Raw genomic sequence first — 20,208 nt, forward strand, 5'->3', positions numbered from 1 at the left:
TGGGGGAAGAGGGAAATCAGGGCAAGGGGGGGGTGGAAAAAGCAAAGGTGGGGAGGAGGGAGGCAAGCTCTCTACCTCCATTTGTGAATGAATAAATCTCAACTGTGAGCGGGTGTGACAGCTCCAGAGCTCAGTTTTTTACCTGTGAAATAGGGGTAATCACGGAAGTGCCCGGCAGGATAAGAGCGCAGCTGTAGTTGCTTGTCACTGCTGACTCCACTGACACTCGGTCAAGAAGATAGTGGAGCGGTGACTGGCGCTGGGCCTGTTCTAGGGATCTCTCTCTTCGGCTCCCATTCCACCCACCCTGGAAGCAAACGAAAATCTGCATGGGGGGTGGGGTGGGGGAAGGGGTGAGCGCCTGCCAAGCCTTGTCCTCCAAATGGCCCTGGAAGCAGGCCCAGGCAGCCTCCCAAGGATTGCACTGGGGAGGCTGGCTAAGCAGGGAAGAAAACAAGAAGGGGCGGAGTGGGCAGGAGGGCAGGGGCGCGGGGGGGGGCGGGGGGGGGCGGCTTGGAGGGAGGGTTAGAGCAGAGGACCTCATCGCTCAGCGCAGGCAAAGCAGGGCTCAGGAGCCTGCAAAAACAGAGGACCTCCGGGAGGTTCACCAGCAGGGGCTAGGTTTGGGGTTTTCTGTCTTGGACTGGCTGTCCCTGCCTGCCTCCTGCCTGAGCTTCCGGGAGCCCACAAGGGAGCAGCCAAGACTGAGGGTCTGTGAGAAGTTCCAGGTCAGCCAGGGAACAGGTTGGTGAGCAGCCAGGCCGGCACTGGCCACATCTGACCTGGAGGGTGCTTTGGGGCCTCTGGGTGAACATTTAGGACCTTGGGGTGCCAATAAAGGACTCCAGTGGGAGGGCAGGGACCTGGTGTGTGGAATTCGTTTTCCCTGGGCTCCTGGGGTCTTATACTGAGATTTAGTTGACAAGATTTAGGGATATAGATTTGGGATTAGTTGGGTCCTTGTAATATATCTTTTAGACTAAAGTGGAACTTGGATTTAGAAACTTCTGGAGCCCTAGGCTGTAAGTTTAGGACTTCCAAGGTCCCTGGAATGTGCTTTGCACTTCTATTTACGACAAGCTGGGGCAAGAGTCCTGCACAGGAATGCCGCTGGTCCACGAGATAGGAACGCAGGATGAAATCTAGGTCTGGGCCGCCGCCGCCCGGGGACCACGCCCCTCGGCTCCGCGCGCGTGTCTCCTGAACGCAGGACTAGGGGCCGGCTGAGCTTGGTTGTCAGGGAGACAGCGGCTGTTTTTGCTGGGTTGTTCTAGCCCCCGGGTCTTGTTAGCCATCGTTTCTCTGGCCCGGAGGCCCTCTCTATGGTTGTAGCCTCCGGAAAGGGGCGGGCCTCCACTAAGCGGCTAAGAGGTTCTTAGGTAAGAAGGGTGTCTTTGGCAGGGGTGGGGCAGGCAGGTGGGGCTGGATCTAGAGTGCTTGGTTGGGCCAAAGCCTGGGGGCAGGACCGGTGGCCAGGGATGGAACTTGGGGCTGGAATGCTGGCCAGAACCTGGACTAGAGGCCGGGTATGTTTCAGAGTGGGCTGGAGCTTGTGCTTATGGGCGGGGCCCAATGAGTGGCTGATGATAGAGGCGGGACCTGCGGGAAAACCCGGGGCTTGTGGCTGGACGGGCTTGAGGACAGGAAGTGGGAGTGGGTCCTGGATCCGAGCCCTGCGGCTAGATAATAGAGTGGGGCGGGGCCTGGTTGAGTGACTGGGGAGGACCTGGGTCTGTGGTGTGGACAAGGTGTAGCCCAGTCTTGGGGACTAAATCGTGAGAGTGCAGGTTGGATCTGGAGTTCCACAGCTAGGTCAAGGCACTGGGCGGGGCTTGGCAGTGACTGCCAGTGTGGAAGGCCTGAGTTTAGGGAAATGTCCTGTGCTCTCTACTAATAATTGGCAGAGAAGTGTGAGAAGTACTAGGAAACAGCCCTGGTCCGGGGGCGGAGTTTAGCTGAGACTTTGTTTGGAGCAGGCGGGCCTGAGCAGGGGGCGGGGCCCGGCTCGCCCTTGGGGGCGTTACCGGAGCCTGGGGGCGGGGTCTTTCTGGCCTTGGGGCGGGGCCCGAGCGGCCAGCAGCCTCAGCCCTCTCCGCCTCCCCAGGATGCGGGCTCCTGGTGCGGGCTTGGCCTCCGTGGCTTCGCTGGTGCTGCTGGTGCTGCTCGGGCTGCCGTGGACCTGGAGCACAGCGGCGGCGCTCTGTGTATACGTGAGCGGTGGCGGCTGGCGTTTCCTGCGCATTGTCTGCAAGACCGCGAGGCGGGACGTGTTGTGAGTGCAACCCCGGCCTGATTCCCGGCCGTGCTCCCTGGGGCAGCAGAAACGGTTTGGGGAGGCCCCTGAAGGCCTGGGGGGCGGGGGGAAGGATTGAGATGCTGGGAGCGGGGCCAGGGCCTGAAAGAGTGAGGGATTGAGGACTTGCAGAGGTCAGCTTGAGACTATCTGGAGGGACATGAGTAGGTTTCAAGGTTATTGAGGCCATGTGGGAGACCTCAGAGGGCTTGAAGGCAACTTGGGCGTCCGTGGGCCGCAGCTAGGAGTTCCAGAGAACTGGGGCTGGTTGTAAGGCTGTGGGTGTTTGGGGCTCTCTGTGGGGTCTTGGTGACTGTGGGAGGCCTCTGAGGGCGCTTCAGGGACTCTGGTAGATTCCTGGGGGTTCACAGGGGTGCCTTGGAAGCTTTAGGGAAAGAATGAAAGGGCTTCTTGAGGCATCTGAAAAAGACCTCTAAGGTCTTTGAATGATGTGTATCTCCTCTGGGCCATTTACAGGTTTCTCTGTGGCCAGGTGTTCTTTGAGAGTTTGGGGTCCGTGTGAGACTTTGGGGGTTGTACAGAGTCTGTGGAGATGTTGCTGGGTGTTCTGAGGCTTGTTTGGGGGTCTTTGGAGAATGGGATGTCTGGGGAGGGGATTCTAGTATTGAGTGTAGGCATCTTTGGAAGGTCTGCGGGGTGCCTGTGAGGGGCTTGCTCTAAGAAGCTGTTGGGGTCCTCCTGGGGTGAGGTATTGCTGGAGGTTCCCATCAGAGTAGCTCTCAGTTGCAGCCCCCACATGGAGGGGGACTACATGAGCACCTACTGTGGGTTGCCAGACTTGATGCCTTCACAGGAACCCTTTAATCTCCTGGATGTGGGGAGCCCAGATGCAGCCTGAGGCTCTTACCTCCACTCAGGGTTGCACACAACAGGAACATGGCTGGCAGGTCCTCCCTATGTCCTTGGGCTTTTCAAGGCCCTAGCTGTACCCCATGGAGCTGGGGCTATCAGTGCCTAGTCCTGTCTTCCCTGGGGACAAGGCAGGAGAGGGGGTCCACTCTGAGTCCCTGACACAGGGCTTGTCACACTTTTCTGTAGGAGGCATCCTTGCAGGTGGCCCCACCTCTTGGTATCTCTTTCTTTTTTTCTTTTTAGATTTTATCTATTTATCTTTAGAGAGGGGAAGGGAGGCAGAGAGAGGGAGAGAAACATCAATATGTGGTTGCATTTCTCGCACGCCCTGCTGGGGACCCAGCCTGCGACCCAGGCCTGTGCCCTACACTGGGAATCGAGCCGGTGACCCTTTGGTTTGCAGGCCGGCTGTCAATCCACTGAGCCACACCAGCTACACTAGCTAGGGCTGTTTTTTTTTTTTTTTTTTTTTTAAATGATTTTGAGAGAGAGGGAAAGGGAGAGAAACCTCAGTTTGTTGTTCCACTTATCTGTACAGTCCTTTGTTGATTCCTGAATGTGCCCTGACTGAGGATCAAACCCACAACCCTGGTGCATTAGGACGATGCTCCAACCAACTGAGCTGCCTGGCTAGGGCCTACCTCTTATTCTTCATGCTCTTATCCGACTCCCTCCCTTTGAGTGTGGGCTGGACCTAGTGACTCACTTCTGATGAATGGAACCCAGCAGAAGTGATGGGATGTTTTTCTGAGATTAGGAACAAAAAGGACTGTGGCTTCAGTCTTGGGTGCCCTCTCTTGGGTAACTCCCTCTGGGAGAAGCTGGCTGTCACATGTGAGGCAGCCCTTTGGCTGCCCACACAAATGAACTTGGAAGTGAATTCTCTCCCAGTAAAGCCTTGAGATGAGCACAGTCCCAGCTGACATCTTGGATAGTAGCCTTGCGAGAGACCCCAATCCAGAATCACCCTGCTCAACCACTCCCAGATTCTTCATGCACAGGAACTGTGAGATAATAAATGCTTGTTGTTTCCAGTGGTAATTTTGGGGGGTAATTTGTTACACAGCAGGAACTAATGCAGCTTGTGTAGCCCTCTCTATATAGCAAGCCTTGTTATAATGCTTTCTTAGCCATGTAAAGAAGGAATGTTTATGAAGTCCTTTTTTCTGGTTGGTGAACCAAGGCACAGAGAGGTGAGTACATTTGCCCAGGGAGATAGAGGAAGGAAGGGGCAGAGCTTCAGAGTCCATGTTCTTAGCTGCTATGCTCTGCTGGGATGGTGGTGGGAGCTGCATTTAGACCCTGGGTTCAGAAAATCTTAAAACACCCTGTCCCAGTTCTCTCAACTCATTCTGTAATTGTGGCATGAAATCTGACCACATTTAACCTTGTTCGTTTCTTCCTGCCCCGGGTAAAAACAGGAGGGAGCACAGGGAGCAGAGGGATGAGAAGAGGCCTTGGGAAGGACCCAGCAGCGGAGAGTGGCCTCTTTGTCCCCAGGGCGGGGATGACTTGGGCTGCTGCCTAGGCATGCACTGGAGCCGAGCCCTGGCGTCCAATGCCTGCCTGTGTGGGTGTGCTTCAGCGGGCCAGGAGGCTAGGGCAGGACAGGCTGGCAGCAGGCCGAGGGGGCTGGGACCCCCGCCGTCAGTGCTCAGGTGACCCGCGTGTGACTAGCAGCAGCCTCAGTTCCTATTTCTTGCTGTGTCATCTGAGGGTGGGTAGCCTCCGTGCTGGGGCTGCTTCCTGCATTTCCCAACAGCACCGATGGCCCTCTCCAGGGCTGTTACACCAGGACCCCCTCATAGAGCCTTCAGGTGCTCTAGCAGGGACTCTTTAAGAGGAGAGCTGAGCACACAGTAGGTGCTCAGATGTGTTACTGCTGATTGCTGTCAGCCTATGGTGGGTACCTTGGTGGCTATGTAAGCTGGTGGTCAGTAGCTTAGTGGCCAGAGCCAGCATATCTGGTTAGACCTTGGCTCTGCCCCCTGCTGGCCCGTGGCTCGGTTCCTTCTGAGTCCCAGTTCCTTCATCTGTAAGAATAGTCTTTGTACAATGCCTCTCCTTCGAGAAGCATAAATTGAGTACCTGTTGTGTGCACCATGGGCATTTGGCTTGTCTTCGTGGCCCTCCTGAGGAGGAGCATAGGGACCCTGCCAGGGGGCCTGGTTCTTGGTTATTCTGTCCCTGACTCTCTGTGACCTTGGGGTCTCAGCCCATTCATTATCTGACAAATGGTGATTATAGAACCCTTCTTTGGAAGATGGCTGTAAAGTTAGCATGGTGTCCAGTATATAGTAGGTGCTCAATAAATGAAGAGGTTGCTCATCTTAGCTACTCTATTTATTACATTTTTATTCATTGGGGTCTTTTTGTTTGTTTGTTTGAAAGAGAGAGACAGACAAACAGATATCAACTTGTTGTTCCACTTATTTATGGATTCATTGGTTATTTCTTGTGTGTGCTCTGACCAGGGGTCAAACCCACAGCCTTGGCACATCGGAACTATGCTCTAACCAGCTGAGCTACTCGGCCAGGGCTCTATTTTTTTTAGTTGAATGGATGAGCCATAGGGATCTGACCAGGGAGGTGGATGTATAGACAGCTAATTTTTAATATTTTACATTCTTACTTATTTTTTGTAATAGCTAATATATAACACATGATATAACATTCGAATGTTCTAGAGAGGTGTGCAGTGAAAGCTGCCCTCTCTTTGCTGACCCCGGTCCTGCAGTTCCCCTCCTCAGCATCTCTTTTCCAAGCTATGGTTGCAGAAATCAGTGCAGACCTTGTCTTTCTCTGTGTGTCCACAAATGTGCACATTCTCTATTCTTTTCCTTACATGGTCCCCTTTTTCTTCTTCCTGCTTTCACTTGTAATTTTTTAGAAGATTTTATGTATTTATTTATTTTTAGAGAGAGGGGAAGGGAGGGAGAAAGAGAGGAAGAGAAACACCAATGTGTGAGAGATACATCCATTAGTTGCCTCTTGCATGTCCCTGCTCCCAACTGGGGACCTGACCTGCAACGCAGGCATGTAACCTGACCAGGAATCAAACTGGCAACTTTTTGGTTCATAGGCCAGTGCTCAATCCACTGAACCACACCCACCAGGGCTCACTTGTAATTTTTTACTTTTATTTAAGGCAAACCAGCTTCAGGATGAAAGACCTCGAGTGGCAGCTGCCCGCCCGCCCTACTGTCTGTCTGTATTTTCCCTTCTTTGCTTGGAATAACTTTTACCTCTTGTGTGAATCTGACCAAGTCTGGTAGCATTTGGAAGAATCGATGCTGTGATGGGGGAGCAGAGGGCACAGTGCAAGGACTGACCCCGGGAAGGCTTCCTGGGGGAGGTGGCGAGAATGTTGGGAGGAGTCTAGTCAATGGGCAGGGCATATGGCGCTATGCATATCTCAGTGTGCTGGTAGCATGTGTGTGGATGCTGGGGTTCAGCCAGGTCACAAGGACCACAGAACCCTGGTCCCTTCCCAGGTGCAGCTGGAGGGGCCCCTAAGGGCCCCCAGGGTAGGCAGTGTGACCCAAACAGGAATTCTCATAAATATCATCAGAACCTTGAACGCTTGTTTTTAAAAACTGCAGATGCAGCGGGCCTGTATGTCTCCTGTACCCGATCTGCGTGCCCACCAAGAACCTCGCCCCCCTCCATCTCCCTCTTGCCTGATTCATGCCACACTGGCCTCTGCCCTCGTTCTCAAACGTGCCTCATTCCCTGGGTCCATTCCTACCCCAGGGCCTTTGTGCTGGCTGTGCTCCCAGCTTTACCCGTGGCCTCTCCTTTTCACCTTGCCTGGCCCTGCTCAGAAGTCACTTACCTGCCTCTCTCTGAGGCCACCCCTGACCCCGGCCCCAGGGCACATCTCTTGCTGCGTCACCCATCGTGGCCTTGTCACCGGCTCACACGTCTGTTATGCTCCTCCATGGATGAGGAGGGGGTCTTACTCCTGGAAGTACTGTGAGCCCCTGAGGGTCGGGCCTGGTTGTGTCTGAGCTGAAAACAGTGCCCCGCACATAATAGGAGCTGGTACACATCAACTGCCTGGTAAATGAAGGAGGGAGGGAATGAACAAAGGAACGAGTGAATGTCAGAGCTGAGGTCTGCTGTGCACATGTTGAGGCCAGGGATGTAAGGAAGCCATTGCAAGGAATCAAGAAGGCATGGGGGAGTGAGTGGGGGTGCAAAGAATTGATTTGATAAAGAGTTTGAGCCCTAGCTGGTGTGGTTCAGCGGGCTGAGCACCAGACGGTGAACCAAAGGGTCGCCTGATCGATTCCCAGTCAGGGTGCATGACTGGGTTGCCGGCCAGGTCCCCAGTAGGGGATGTATGAGAGGCAACCACACATTGATGTTTCTCTCCCCTTCTCTCTCTCTAAAAATAAATAAATAAAACCTTTAATAATAAAAAGAAGGAATTTAACACTAAAGCAGGTGGGACATGATGGCCAGACAAGGCCTAAGGTGGGGTATAGTTGAGACTATGTCTTTATTGTTCGGGGCACAGCAAGCTGCTGTAACAAACAGGCCTCCATTATCAGTGGCTTAACCCAGTTCAAGGTTACCTCTCAGAGCCAGAGGCCCAGGATGGAGGGGCGGGGAGGCACATGAAACCAGGGGGACCATTTGTTTCTTGAGCTGCTGCATCAAGAAATTCTGGGTTTCTTGGTTCTGTGATCTAAAACAATTTTTGTTTACTTAAAAAGAGTTCATTTCTCCCTCATCTGACAGCCGGACATCCTTGTCTGCTCACCCCCGCACTGTCATTCAGGGACGTGGCTACTTCCATTTGGGTCCTGTTCTTCCTTCATATCCCCTAGCAGGTTGGGAAAAGGGAATGAAACACACCCACTTCAAATGCTCATTGAGTTGCATCCCCTGTATTTTGCCAGCAGGCCCCTTGGCCCCATCTGGGGCAGAGGCTGCCCCTCCCTTGGCCATCTGTGCCTAGTGCCATCGAGTGACTTGGGGGTGGTGCCCCTGTCCAGCTCATGGCTGGACCCCGGGGCCTGGTTGGGCAGGTGGAGCCTGAGGAGTTCAAGCTGGAGGTGCTGGGGAGTCAGCGTAGAGTGCTTGGGATGCCCCAGGGGAGAGAAACAGGCAGGACTAGGCGTCAGCTCCCTCAGGGTCACCAAGCAAACCGAGTGGAGGAAGACAGAGTGATTTTGATTTGCATCACATGGCCGGGCCACCTCTGAGCATTTGCTTCTTTCTTGGTACATGGACCTTAGTCCCTGAAGAGACCCACCAACCAAAGGGTCCTCCATGAACCCTTGCCCATCTTGGGAGTACAGGGACCTTTCCATCCGCCTTCTCCAGATGGGGACACCGAAGCTTGGGGGGCATTCTCTTGGGGGCCTGGCCAGGTACCCAGTCACACCATCCCCCCTGTGTCCCCTCCCGCCTCGGCCCCCAGCGGCCTCTCCGTGCTGATCCGAGTGCGCCTGGAGCTGTGGCGGCACCAGCGCGCCTGCCGCACCATCCCAGGGATCTTCCAGGCAGTGGCGCAGCAGCAGCCCGAGCGGCTGGCCCTGGTGGACGCTGGCAGCGGTGTGTGCTGGACCTTCGCACAGCTAGACGCCTACTCCAATGCCGTGGCCAACGTCTTCCACCAGCTGGGCTTCGTGCCCGGTGACGTGGTGGCCATCTTCCTGGAGGGCCGGCCGGAGTTTGTGGGGCTGTGGCTGGGCCTGGCCAAGGCGGGCGTGGAGGCCGCTCTGCTCAATGTCAACCTGCGACGTGAGCCCCTTGCCTTCTGCCTGGGCACCTCGGGCGCCAAGGCCCTCATCTTTGGAGGGGAGCTGGCAGCAGGTGAGGCTGGGTGTGGGCAGGGCATTGTCACGGGCAGGGGCCTGGGCCGCCCAGGGCAGGGAGACAGGGAATTCCAGACCTTGGGAGGGACCTGCCCATCCTTGAACATGACACGTCTGTTTCGGGCTGCAGTGGTGGCTGAGGTGAGCGGACAGCTTGGGAAGAGTCTGCTCAAGTTCTGCTCTGGAGACTTGGGTCCTGAGGGCACCTGGCCAGACACCCAGCTCCTGGACCCACTGCTGAAGGAGGCGTCCACCGCCCCCCTGGCCCAGTCCCCCGGCAAGGGCATGGATGGTGAGTCCAGGGTGGGGCCCCTCCCCCGCCAATGCCCGCCCAGTGCCCTCCTCCCCTCCGACCAGCACCTGGCCCCCAACGCCCTCATGTCCTGCAGATCGACTCTTCTACATCTACACGTCGGGGACCACGGGGCTACCCAAGGCTGCCATTGTCGTGCACAGCAGGTGAGGGGCCCATGGCATTGCCCCCAGCCCGGGGGGTGACTCCAGGCCATCCTTGCAGCCTGAGGCCCCCCAGCCCCAACTCCCTTTGGGGGTCTGTGGGGCATCCTGATCCCAACCCCATAAAACCCATGGCCCATCATGGGTCGTAGTTTTGCCCTATTTCTGGTGCTTTGGGGCTCCTTGTTGCCTCTTCTCTTCCCCACAATCAGCCCATCAGCAGGGCCTGCCCCTCAGTTTTCCCCCTTTGTCCACATACCCACACTCCACCTGGACTTGCCCCAGCCTGTCTTTGGCCTGCTGCTCCCACCCCTGCCCCGAAGGCTCTGCTCCACTCAGCGGCCACAGGAGGGTTTAAACCCTAATTCAGACTGCCCGGGGCCAGCACTCCCTGGACCCGCCGTGGCCTTCAGAGTCAAACTCCCATTCATGTTGTGTGGCCCTGGCACTTCTGTGATGTTGTTTTCTCCCTTTCTGCTTCTTGCTCACTGTTGTCTTGGTCCCTCACATTTCCTCAGACTGAACAGGCTCCCTCTGGCCTCGGGGACTTTGCACGTGCTCTGCCCACTGCCCGGGCACGCCTCCCTCGCTGGCCCCTCTGCTCCTTGCCGCGCCTCAGCTAGTGTGTCACTTCCCCAGACAGGATCCTCCACCCTCCCTGGCTGTGTCACCTTCAGCCTCTCTCTGTCCCTTCATCCTGTTATTTTCCTTAGGGCACCTAGCACCATGGACAGGTTTTATTTTGTTTTCCCTGCATGTACCTCTCCTGCCAGCCTGTAAGCCCCCGGGGACTGTGTTGGCTCTGCCTGGGTCGCTGCGGTGTCTGCGGTTTCCAGCGCACTCCCCCGTTCCCACACCCCGGGCACTGTAGGTCCCAGCCCCCGCACTCCCTGCCCCTGTAGGTACTACCGCATCGCAGCCTTCGGCCACCATGCCTACAGCATGTGCGGGGCAGATGTGCTCTACGACTGTCTGCCCCTGTATCACTCCGCAGGTACTGAGGGGCGGCTTGGGCAGGGAGAGGACAGGGAAGGGGCGAGGGACTAGGGACCCCTCACCAAGCTCGCCCTCTGCAGGGAACATCATGGGCGTGGGGCAGTGTCTCATCTATGGGATGACGGTTGTCCTCCGCAAGAAGTTCTCAGCCAGCCGCTTCTGGGATGATTGCGTCAAGTACAACTGCACGGTCAGGCCCCGGGCCCTCCCATGGGTCCTTCTTTCAGGAATGGCCCACTCTTCCCGCCACCTCCAGGGCTCCAGGGGACAGAAGGGTGGCTAGTGTTTCTTGAGCTTGTGGCTCTACATCCGGCCCAGGGCTACACCTTCCATGTGTAACCTCATTGGACCCTTGTAACCGCTCGGGAGTGGGCAAAGGCATCACACCCATTTTTCAGATGGGGAAACTAAGGCTTACAATGCAACTGCCATTGGGTCTGGGTTGCTTGAGCTGCCTAAGGCTCCACCTCCCTGTGCCCTGGGACTCCCCCCACCCCGGTCTTCCCTGCAGGTGGCTGCATGAAAATGAGACTAGAGGGCACAGTCACCACCGTGGGCTGGTGAGGCCACCAGGTGTGGAGGCTTCGGGGCGGGGGGGCGAGCATGAGGCAGAGGTGGAGGGCATCCGCTGTTCCGGACAGCAGGCGGGGCCAAGACTCTCCTCTCCTTTCCCCACCTCGCAGGGGACTTCAGCACTGTGATGGGGGTGGAAATGCAAGTGCTGGCTCTTTCTCCAAGAAGGAGAAGGGGGAGGTGCGGAGAGAATGGAACTGGCAAATTGGCAGCTGCCGCCCCACCATGGACAGGTGGAGCCTGGAAAGGTGCAGCCACCTGCCCAGGCCCTGGAAAACCCCCTGGGGCACTGAGTGTGTTCCTCTCTGCTCTCGAGGATTTACTTTCTGCCTGGGGGGAGACTCGGGGGGAATTGCTGATCTCAATCTTGAAATGCAGACAGTTTGGATTTTTAACTTAATTATCAAGAGTTGCAAATGACTATGAACGTGGACAGGAAAGTACAGGGAATCCCCGAGCATCTTTCCCTGGCTCTAGAGGCCGTCAGCTGCCCCCCCCCCCCCACCCCAGTCCCTCCTTCTGCACGGTTGGGAAGCCACCTGGACAGCAGCGCGCTCCCTGCATAGATGTTTCGGTAAAACCTCTGGAAGACGACTTTTTAAAAAACTGAGGTGAAATTCCTAACATAACATTAGCCATTTTAAAGTGAACATATTCAGCGGCATTAAGTACATCCACAATGTTGTGCAACCACCACTTCTATCTTGTTTCAGATGATTTCCATCACCCTAAAGGGAAAACGGGCCCCATTAGCAGTCAGTCCCCATCCCCCCCAACCCCTGGCAACCACTAATCTGCTTTACGTTTCTGTGGATTTGCCTGTTCTGGAAATTTTCTGTAAATGGCATCATATACTGTATGGATGTTTGTGGCTGGCGAGGTCTGTTTTTAAAACAGATTTAAAAGCAGAGTCTCAAAGAGATATCTGTATACCCATGTTCAGCGCAGCATTTTGCACAATAGTTAAAACATGGAAGCAATCCAAGTGTCCGTCAATGCATGAATGGAGAAGCAGATGTGGTCCATCCACACAATAGAATATTATTCAGCCATAAAAAGGAAGGAAATTCTGACACATGCTACAGCGTAGATGAATCTTGAGGACATTACACTAAGTGAATAAGCCAGACACAAAGGAACAAACACTGTGTGATCCCACTTATGTGAAATCCATAGAGTAGTCAGATTCATAGAGACAGAAAGTTGAAGGGTGGGTACCAGGGGTGGGAGAGGGGGGAGTTAGTGTTCAATGGGGCCAAAGTGTCAGTTTGGGAAGATGAGAAACTTCTGGAGATGGATGGTGGGGTAGTTGTTCCCCAATGTGAATGCACTTAATGCCAATGAAAGGTACACTTAAAAATGGTTAAAATGTGCCTTTGGCTCTTTGCATCCCCTGGGGTGTGTACAATGGGAGTAGAAAATCACCCTGACACAGGTGTGTCGTAGCCGGGAGTCCCAGGTTGATCATCAGGTCCCAGCTGCTGTCCAGGTACCCCCAGGCAGGGGGCGGCAATGGGCAGGTGACTGGGCAGGCAGCCGGGTGGGCCTGAGTCGGCCGAGATCCAGAGACGCAGTGTAGAGCGCGGGCCTGACAGTGGTCCCGCCCGCCGGGTGGTGCTGTGGGCAGCCTGGGCTCAGCTGGCCAGGCTCGGGGGGACAGAGTGGGGCACATGGGCTCTGGGCTGAGGTTGCCCTGTGGGCGTCATTACTGAGGCTGGCCTTCCTGGCCTGTGTACAGCACACTAGGCGTCCCCCGAAAGTGACATGGGGGTAGACAGACGGCAGAGGAATGTTGGTGGGGGACGGCCAGATGCATCCACTGGCATAGAAGGCGCGTCCCAGGCCACTTGCAAGGACTGAACTATTTCCTCACAGTCATTAGCATTAGGGCCGTTTGTTCTAGTGCCCAGGGTGGGGGGGCCGCGTCCTGGGGTGTCAGGCTTCCCTCTGGCTCGAGTGGCCGCCCATCGCGCTTCCTCTCTGCCAGGTGGTCCAGTACATCGGAGAGATCTGCCGCTACCTGTTGAAGCAGCCAGTGCGGGAGGCCGAGGGGCAGCACCGTGTGCGCCTGGCGGTGGGCAATGGGCTGCGGCCGTCCATCTGGGAGGAGTTCACCAAGCGCTTCCGCGTGCGCCAGATCGGCGAGTTCTACGGCGCCACGGAGTGCAACTGCAGCATCGCCAACTTAGATGGGAAGGTGGGCGAGGCGGGGCGGCCGGTTTTGGGAATCACTGCGCCTCGGAGGGCAAGGGTGGGTTGCGGGGGAGCACCGCGGGGGAGAGGGTGTTCCTGGGACACCCCATGTCCTCCACATGCAGGTACCCTCTTCTAGCACACAGTCAGAACTGTCACCCCTGAGTTCAAGGTCTTGCAGTGGCTGTGTGCGCCAGGCAGGTGCCTCAGCCGTTATGAGCCTCAGTTTCCATCTTGGGAGGTGGCAGGGAGAGCAGGGCTCAGGGGCACCGAGTTGGGGGTTGGGGCGCTGATCCCCTCCTACAGAACAAACTTCTCAGGCTCCTTGGGCCTCGGATTTTTTGTCTGGTGAAAGGGGTCAACAGCTCCCGGTGCGTGTTCTCCCCCTCCAGCATCGTGAGCTCAGCACAGCGGCCCCCACCGGTAGCTCTCTGCAAACAGGCCTTCATGATTAGCAGTACCCACTTTCTGTCTTTCCCCAACACTTCCTCCCCTTCCCCAACCCCCTCCTCCCCAAGGCCAAGAACAGAGGAGAGTAACAAGAAAGCAAACTGGGGCAGGAATTCTTTTCTTTCTCATTGGCTGCTGGGTTCCTGGGACCTGAGAACAAGGCCTGTGCCCCCCCCCCCCCCCCCCCCCCGCCGTGCACATCTGTTGAGTGGACATCCCCAGAGGCCACTGTGGCCGTAGTAGTGTAGGTTGCTGCTACAACAAACATACCCAACAGCATGTAGCTACACAAATCCATTAGACAGGCCTTTCTGCTCCTGGAACTGATCCAGGCAGGGGGACATGCTGTAGGCCATGGGCAGCAGCTCTTTCAGTGCCCCCACATGGCTCCTGGGTCACTCTGGATGCCCACTTCTGCCAGTGCAGAGGGTTTCATGGGCCAGAAAGTGGCGGCAGGCCAGCGGGTCTCATGTGACTGTAGGGAGACTGAGAAGGTGGGAAGAGGAGTCCTGGGAGGGGATACTCTTTTTAATACCCCCTTTCTCAGATCATCCAAGGTCATCCAAGGTCCAGGCCCTGGGGCAGGAGAGGTAACGTGTCATTGGGGAGGACACTTTGCCACTCCTTGCTGATTTAGTCCCCCTTATCCCAGGTGGGCTCCTGTGGCTTCAACAGCCGCATCCTGCCCAATGTGTACCCCATCCGGCTGGTGAAGGTCAATGAGGACACCATGGAACTCCTGCGGGACGCCCAGGGTCTCTGTATCCCATGCCAGACTGGTGAGCAGGACCCCTACCCAGTCCCCCGAGAGCTGGGGTCCCCGCCCCCTGCCCTCCTAGTTTAACCTGAGCATGGTCTCCTTCCCAGGGGAACCCGGCCTCCTAGTGGGCCAGATCAACCAGCAGGACCCGCTGCGACGCTTCGATGGCTATATCAGCGAGAGCGCCACCAGCAAGAAGATTGCCCACAACGTCTTCTGCAAGGGCGATAGTGCCTACATCTCAGGTGTGCACACCCTGGGGGCTGGCTGTGAGGATGGTGGCTGCCATCTCACCTGCCCCTCCCTCCTCTGCCAGGTGATGTGCTGGTGATGGATGAGCTGGGCTACATGTATTTCCGGGACCGCAGTGGGGACACCTTCCGCTGGCGTGGGGAGAACGTCTCCACCACCGAGGTGGAGGGTGTGCTGAGCCGCCTGCTGGGCCACACAGATGTGGCCGTGTACGGGGTGGCCGTGCCAGGCAAGCTGGGGCTGTGGGGTGGTCCTGGGGTGCAGCAGCACCAGGGGAGCCCAGCCAGGAGGAGCTTGGAAGTACAAGCGCCCTTGAGCAGTGCATGTCCTGACAACTGCACCCAACAGCCTGGTTGGGTGCCACTGGGACTGGAGTCCTCCCTCATGGGTGATCTGGGCTTCAGTTTCCTGATCTAGAAAATGGGACCAGGAAAGCAGCTCTGGCTCGGGGTTGCGGGAATGTGGCAGGCGCTCAATAAAATGTTTTCTGCCTGGTGGGCGGGACTGGAGGTCAGAGGCCAGGGGCTGCCGTTTGAGGGTGTATCTGGTCCCATGCATGGTGGCCGAGGGATGCTGTTCTCAACTGGGCCTCTGTCTCTAGGAGTGGAAGGCAGAGCAGGCATGGCGGCTGTCGCCGACCCCAACGGCCAGCTGAGCCCCGATGCACTGTACCAGGAGCTACAGAAGGTGCTAGCGCCCTATGCCCGGCCCATCTTCCTGCGCCTCCTGCCCAAGGTGGACACCACAGGTTTGCCACCCACCCTCTTCCCCCTTATTTGTCCTGGTTCAGGCCCCCAGATCTGACATAATGGTTCACAGCCAGCTGGCACCATGGGCTTGTGCAGGACACTTCTTGTTTTATTTACATACTTATTTCCATTCCTCACTCCCAACCCCACTGGACATTCTGCAGTGTTCAGTATGTCTCTTCATTTTCTGATGACTAGGAAATCTGAGCAAATCATCTCACACCTCTGATCTTTCTTGGATCTTTAGCCCATCTTTGTATTCCCCCCTCCCCCCGCCCCTCTTGTTTTGAGTGAGTTCCTCATAAAGGTCTGGATGTTAATTCCTTAGTAATTTCAGACATTGTTAAATCTTTTCTCCTATTTGGGAGTCTAATTGTTAACTTTGTCCACTGTAGCCTCCGTTGTAAAGAAACGCTTAGTTTTGTCACATACTTAACCTTTTATAAAATCTTACTGTGCTTTTGAGTTTTGTTTCATAACAAACCTTCCCAACTCTAGAGCACACAGGTATTCTCCCTTGCTTTTTAACACTAACCCCCACTCTCATCTATCACAAAACCCTTCTTTAATGGTGTAGTGCAGGGAGGGCAAACTTTTCCTTAAAGCCTAGATAGTAAGTATTTTTACTTTTATGGGCCACACACTCTGCCCCAACAACTCAGGCCAGCCTTGTAGTACAAAAGCAGCCTAGACAGTGTGTAAATGAAGGGGCATGGCTTTATGCCAACAGAACTCTATAAAAGCAGGTGGTAGGCTGAATTCAACCCTTGAGCTTTAAGTTGCTGACCCCTGGTCTATCGTGTGACAGACCCTGTCCTGCCTCAGTCTCCTGAGGGGAGGACAGGTAACCAGGCAGGGAGAATACAGAATCTCAGGCTGTGGTGGGGGTGGTCAGGGTGGCCTCCCTTGGAGGAGGGGGCATGAAGCTGGGACCTGAAGGACAAGGGGGAGCCGGGCAGGCACAGTCAGGAAGAAAGATCCTGCCCAAGGGGAGAGCTTACGCAGAAGCCTGGAGGCACAGGAGGGGATGGTGAGACGGGGACTCCCAAAAGTGCCCTGCCCAGTCTACGCCGGCCACCTCCACCTGCATCCCCACAGGCACCTTCAAGATCCAGAAGACGCGGCTGCAGCATGAAGGCTTCGACCCGTGCCAGATCTCGGACCGCCTCTTCTTCCTGGACATGAAGCAGGGACACTTCCTGCCCCTGGACCAGGGTGTCTACAGCCAAATCTGCTCAGGCGCCTTCTCCCTCTGAAGCCCCTTTGCTGTCCGGACACTCCTGGCCAGGCCCCTCAGGCGAGGTGGGCTGGGGCCGAGAAACTTGACCCCAGGAGCAGCGCGAGTCTCTCCCTTGCCCTCATTCTCCTCCGCCTGGTCCCCTGAGCTCTCTCCTTGCCCTTGTCTGCCTGTCTTCTGCTCCTGTGTCTGTGTGTGTCTCTTCTCTCTGCTTCTGGCCTTGGCCTCCCTGTTGTCCCCATCTGACCTCACCTCTTCCCTTGTTTCCTCCATCTCTCCCCTTCTCCCCGTTCTCCCTCTAGGCACAGAGCAGACATCTCCTGGGAACTTTGGTTTGCTTGGGGCTTCCATCTGTCGTCCCCTCTGGGTCTTAGACCCAGAGTGGGGCCTTCCCACTTCCCTCAGCTGTGCCTTAAAGAGCCCCACCCTGCCCAGGCCTCCTGAGACCACTGGGTAGCCCTGTGTGAAATCCGGGCAGGTCCCCAGTCCTCCATGCCCAACAGAGGAGTGAGGGGCAGTCTTCCCACCCTGCCCAGTGCAGGGGGCATCAGCAAGGGACCTCCCGGTCAGCTGGAAGTTACTCCTAGGCGGGGCCAGTTGCCTTTTGCACTTCGGATCCCTTGTGGGTCTCCCCCGCCCTGCCTGCCTTTCCTGATGCCCTGGAAGCTTCCAGAATTGACTGATCATTTGGATGTTGCTCCTACGTGATGTTCTTGTTTGGACACCTCCACGGAGCTCCTGCTGGAGGGACCTGAAGACTGCTGGGTGGCTGCCTGGCCTGCTACTCAGGCACTCACCATGGCAGATGCCTCTTGGGTGTCGCCATCCAGTGGTGGCTGTGGGAGCCCTGGGAGTGGCCCCAGTGGAGGAAAGTCTGCTGTTGCGGGCATCCGAGATGGCTTCAGGGGGAGTCACTGAATGTGCCTGCCGGCCTTGCTGGTGACAGCCTGGATAATCCGGCTGGTATGGCTTGGACATCCCCACTGCCTTCCTTGGTGGCCCATCCTGTACTCCTGTGGCTGGGGCTGGCCGCTCTGCCTGCCTGTCAGTTTCTCTGGCAGCACCGTCTGGCACCTAGAATACACAGTAGGGCCAGTAGCGGGTGACCCTGCATTGTTTTGAATGGGCCTTTCTAAGCACCAAGGTTTTGTTTCCTAGTTGAGTTTAAGAAATAAACCTGCAGAATACCCGGTGCCTGACAGGAGCCCAGTCATTTGTCCCTATGTGGCATGGAACGCTTTCTGAGTCTCAGAAGGCAGGATCCTCATTGAACATGCTCCACCAGACACAAGCAAGGCAAACTTGGCCTTTTCTTGCCCTATTGCCTGTTCTTCCACCTGCAAGGTCTTGCAGGAGAGGGGGACTCAGGTTAACATTCTTGCTGCTTTGCTGTAGCCTCTGGGGCCTCCCAAAACCCTGTACTGGCCTGTTTTTGCAGGGGAGGGTCGGCCCATCTACCTGTGGGTTCGAACAGCTACAGAGGATGGCCCAGAACAGAGTGCCTTGGCATGCGCTGCTGCCCAGGAAGGGTGCCCCTCTTTGTATGGGGCCAGCAGGTGTGGCTGTAGCTCTGGGTGAGAGCTGCTGAGCCTGTAGCTCTTGAGTGACTGAGCTGGAATTTTAACCCAAGATATTGGGCTCCAGGGTCTAAACCCTCAACTTACGCCCTGGCTGGTGTGGCTCAAGTTAGTTGGAGAATTGCCCTGTAAACTGATAGGTTGGGCGTTCAATTCCCAGTCAGGACACAAGCTAGGTTGTAGGTTTGATCCCAGATTGGGGTCTGTATGAGAGGCAACCAATCAATGTTTCTTTCTCCCTCCATCACTAAAATCAATAATCATTTTTAAAAAATTAAACTCAATTTCTACCTCCTGCTGTTCCCTCTCCAGTATTAGTGTCTATCTCGTCTCCACTTCTGAGGCCAGAGGAAGAAAGGTTCGGGGTGACAGCATTGGCTGGGAGGGGACACTGCGGGTATATTGGGATGGGCAAGGCCTTGGCTGGGTCATGGCTGATGAACCATCAATGTGTAAGGTGGGTCCTTGAATGCCCAGTCTGCAAGGAGAGGGAAGCTAGGTAGAGCCCTCTGACATGCTCAGTGAGGATGGGAGGGTCTGCTGCAGGTGGGTGTAGGTACGGTTCCCCTGGTGTACTGGTAAGTGCATTCTGGGTAACACCCCTTGAGACATCATGACCATCTCCATACGTCGTCATGGTCCCCCTTGCACAGATGAGAAAACAGGCACAGGGAGTGGAGTGAAATTGTCAGGAGCTACTGTCGAGAAAGTGGCCTGGTGGGGACCTTGAAGAGAACCTAAAGCCTGTGACTCTAGCTACAAGAGCGAAGGAAGTTCCCTCCAAGATGGCAGGAATCACCAACAGTAATGCACAGGTCACTGCATTGTGGGTTTTTATGTGTAACCACATGGATCATCCAGACCCCTGTGAGTCAGGATCTTGGTGGATCCGTGTTGATCTACCAGGTATCTTTCAAGTCCTAGTGGTTTCCTGGCCTCGGCCTGCACCTGTCTGCATAGGGCCCACTTTACACATTGATGGCCCATCTAGCCATGACCCTGCACCTGGTGACATGTTTGAGCATGCTGGTGACAACAATCCTGATGACACCTAGGATCAGAATCTATTTTTAAAACTTACTGATTTTAGAAACATGGATTTGCTCCTCTTAAGCATTCACTATTTGGTACTTGTATGTGCCTGACTGGGACTCAAACCCACAATCTTGGCATATCAGGATGACACTCTAACCAACTGAGCTACCTGGCCAGAGCCTCTATGGTCTTTCTTCTTTTTTTCTTAAATTAATAGACTTTATTAGAGCACTTTGCAGTTTACAGAAAAATGAGTGGAAAGCACATCCTACCTACCTTCTCACCATTTTAAAAAAACGATTTTACTTAGTGAGAGGGAGAGGGGAGAAAGAGAAACGTATCAGGGGCTGAACCTGCAACGGAGGCATGTGGGACATCATCCAACCAACTGAGCCAAGCCACTCATGGCCCCTCTCACTTATTAACATCTTGCATTAGTGCTGCATTTGTTAAAATTGATGAGCCAATATTGATTCATCATTAACCGAAGCCAGCAGTTTGTCAGGTTCACTCTGTGTTGTAAATTCTATTTCAATAAATGCATAATGACATGTACCCACTGTTATCATAGAGAACAGTTTCTTCCCTCTAAGTAATCTCTGTGCATCTCTTCACCCCTTCCACCCCCACTCCACACAACCACCGATATTTTTCCTATCTCCATAGTTTTGCCTTTTGCAGGATGTCATGCACTTGGAATCACAAATTATGCAGCCTTTTCAGACCGGCTTCTTTCACCTGGCAAGATGCATGTAAGCTTCCTCCTCGGCTTCAGAGCTTTGCATTTTATGCCAAATGAAAAGCTGTATCCTATTTGCGCCACTCTAGGAGTTCCTCCCTGCAACAGCCCGAGGGGAGGCCTCTGGGTCCTCACAGAGACAGAAGTCCTCAGGGAGCATTTGCAGAAGGAATTCAACAAGTACGTTTTCAGCTCCT

At 55.4% G+C, this 20,208-nt stretch overlaps 1 protein-coding gene across 2 annotated transcripts; it reads left to right on the forward strand.

Annotated features, from left to right (window-relative positions):
- The first annotated feature begins 557 nt into the window (after positions 1–557).
- Positions 558–19,907, forward strand: SLC27A1 (solute carrier family 27 member 1). Of its 2 annotated transcripts, XM_054578868.1 has the most exons (14): positions 558–744; positions 2,105–2,272; positions 8,598–8,992; positions 9,125–9,286; positions 9,384–9,453; positions 10,353–10,444; positions 10,527–10,636; positions 13,007–13,216; positions 14,315–14,441; positions 14,530–14,667; positions 14,739–14,903; positions 15,276–15,422; positions 16,522–16,725; positions 16,963–19,907. In XM_054578868.1, exons 2-13 carry the CDS (start codon positions 2,106–2,108, stop codon positions 16,677–16,679), a joined length of 1,941 nt encoding a protein of 646 aa, XP_054434843.1. In that variant the 5' UTR covers positions 558–744; position 2,105; the 3' UTR covers positions 16,680–16,725; positions 16,963–19,907. The 2 variants fall into 2 exon arrangements, with proteins under 2 accessions (XP_054434843.1, XP_054434842.1); XM_054578867.1 differs by having other exon boundaries at positions 16,522–19,907.
- Positions 19,908–20,208: the final 301 nt, after the last annotated feature.

Source organism: Pteronotus mesoamericanus, unplaced genomic scaffold (assembly GCF_021234165.1).
Source record: "Pteronotus mesoamericanus isolate MK-2021 breed Mesoamerican mustached bat unplaced genomic scaffold, CSHL_Meso_final contig_502, whole genome shotgun sequence".
NCBI classification, from domain to species: Eukaryota; Metazoa; Chordata; class Mammalia; order Chiroptera; family Mormoopidae; genus Pteronotus; species Pteronotus mesoamericanus.

What these genes read in the sequence shown, in the direction of transcription:
- SLC27A1 (XM_054578867.1), top strand. Translation starts at nt 2,106, where the DNA reads ATGCGGGCTCCTGGTGCGGGCTTGGCCTCCGTGGCTTCGCTGGTGCTG. An exon ending in GCCATTGTCGTGCACAGCAG is followed by an intron (nt 9,454 to 10,352) that starts GTGAGGGGCCCA and finishes CTGCCCCTGTAG; the next exon opens with GTACTACCGCATCGCAGCCT. An exon ending in CGATAGTGCCTACATCTCAG is followed by an intron (nt 14,668 to 14,738) that starts GTGTGCACACCC and finishes CTCCTCTGCCAG; the next exon opens with GTGATGTGCTGGTGATGGAT.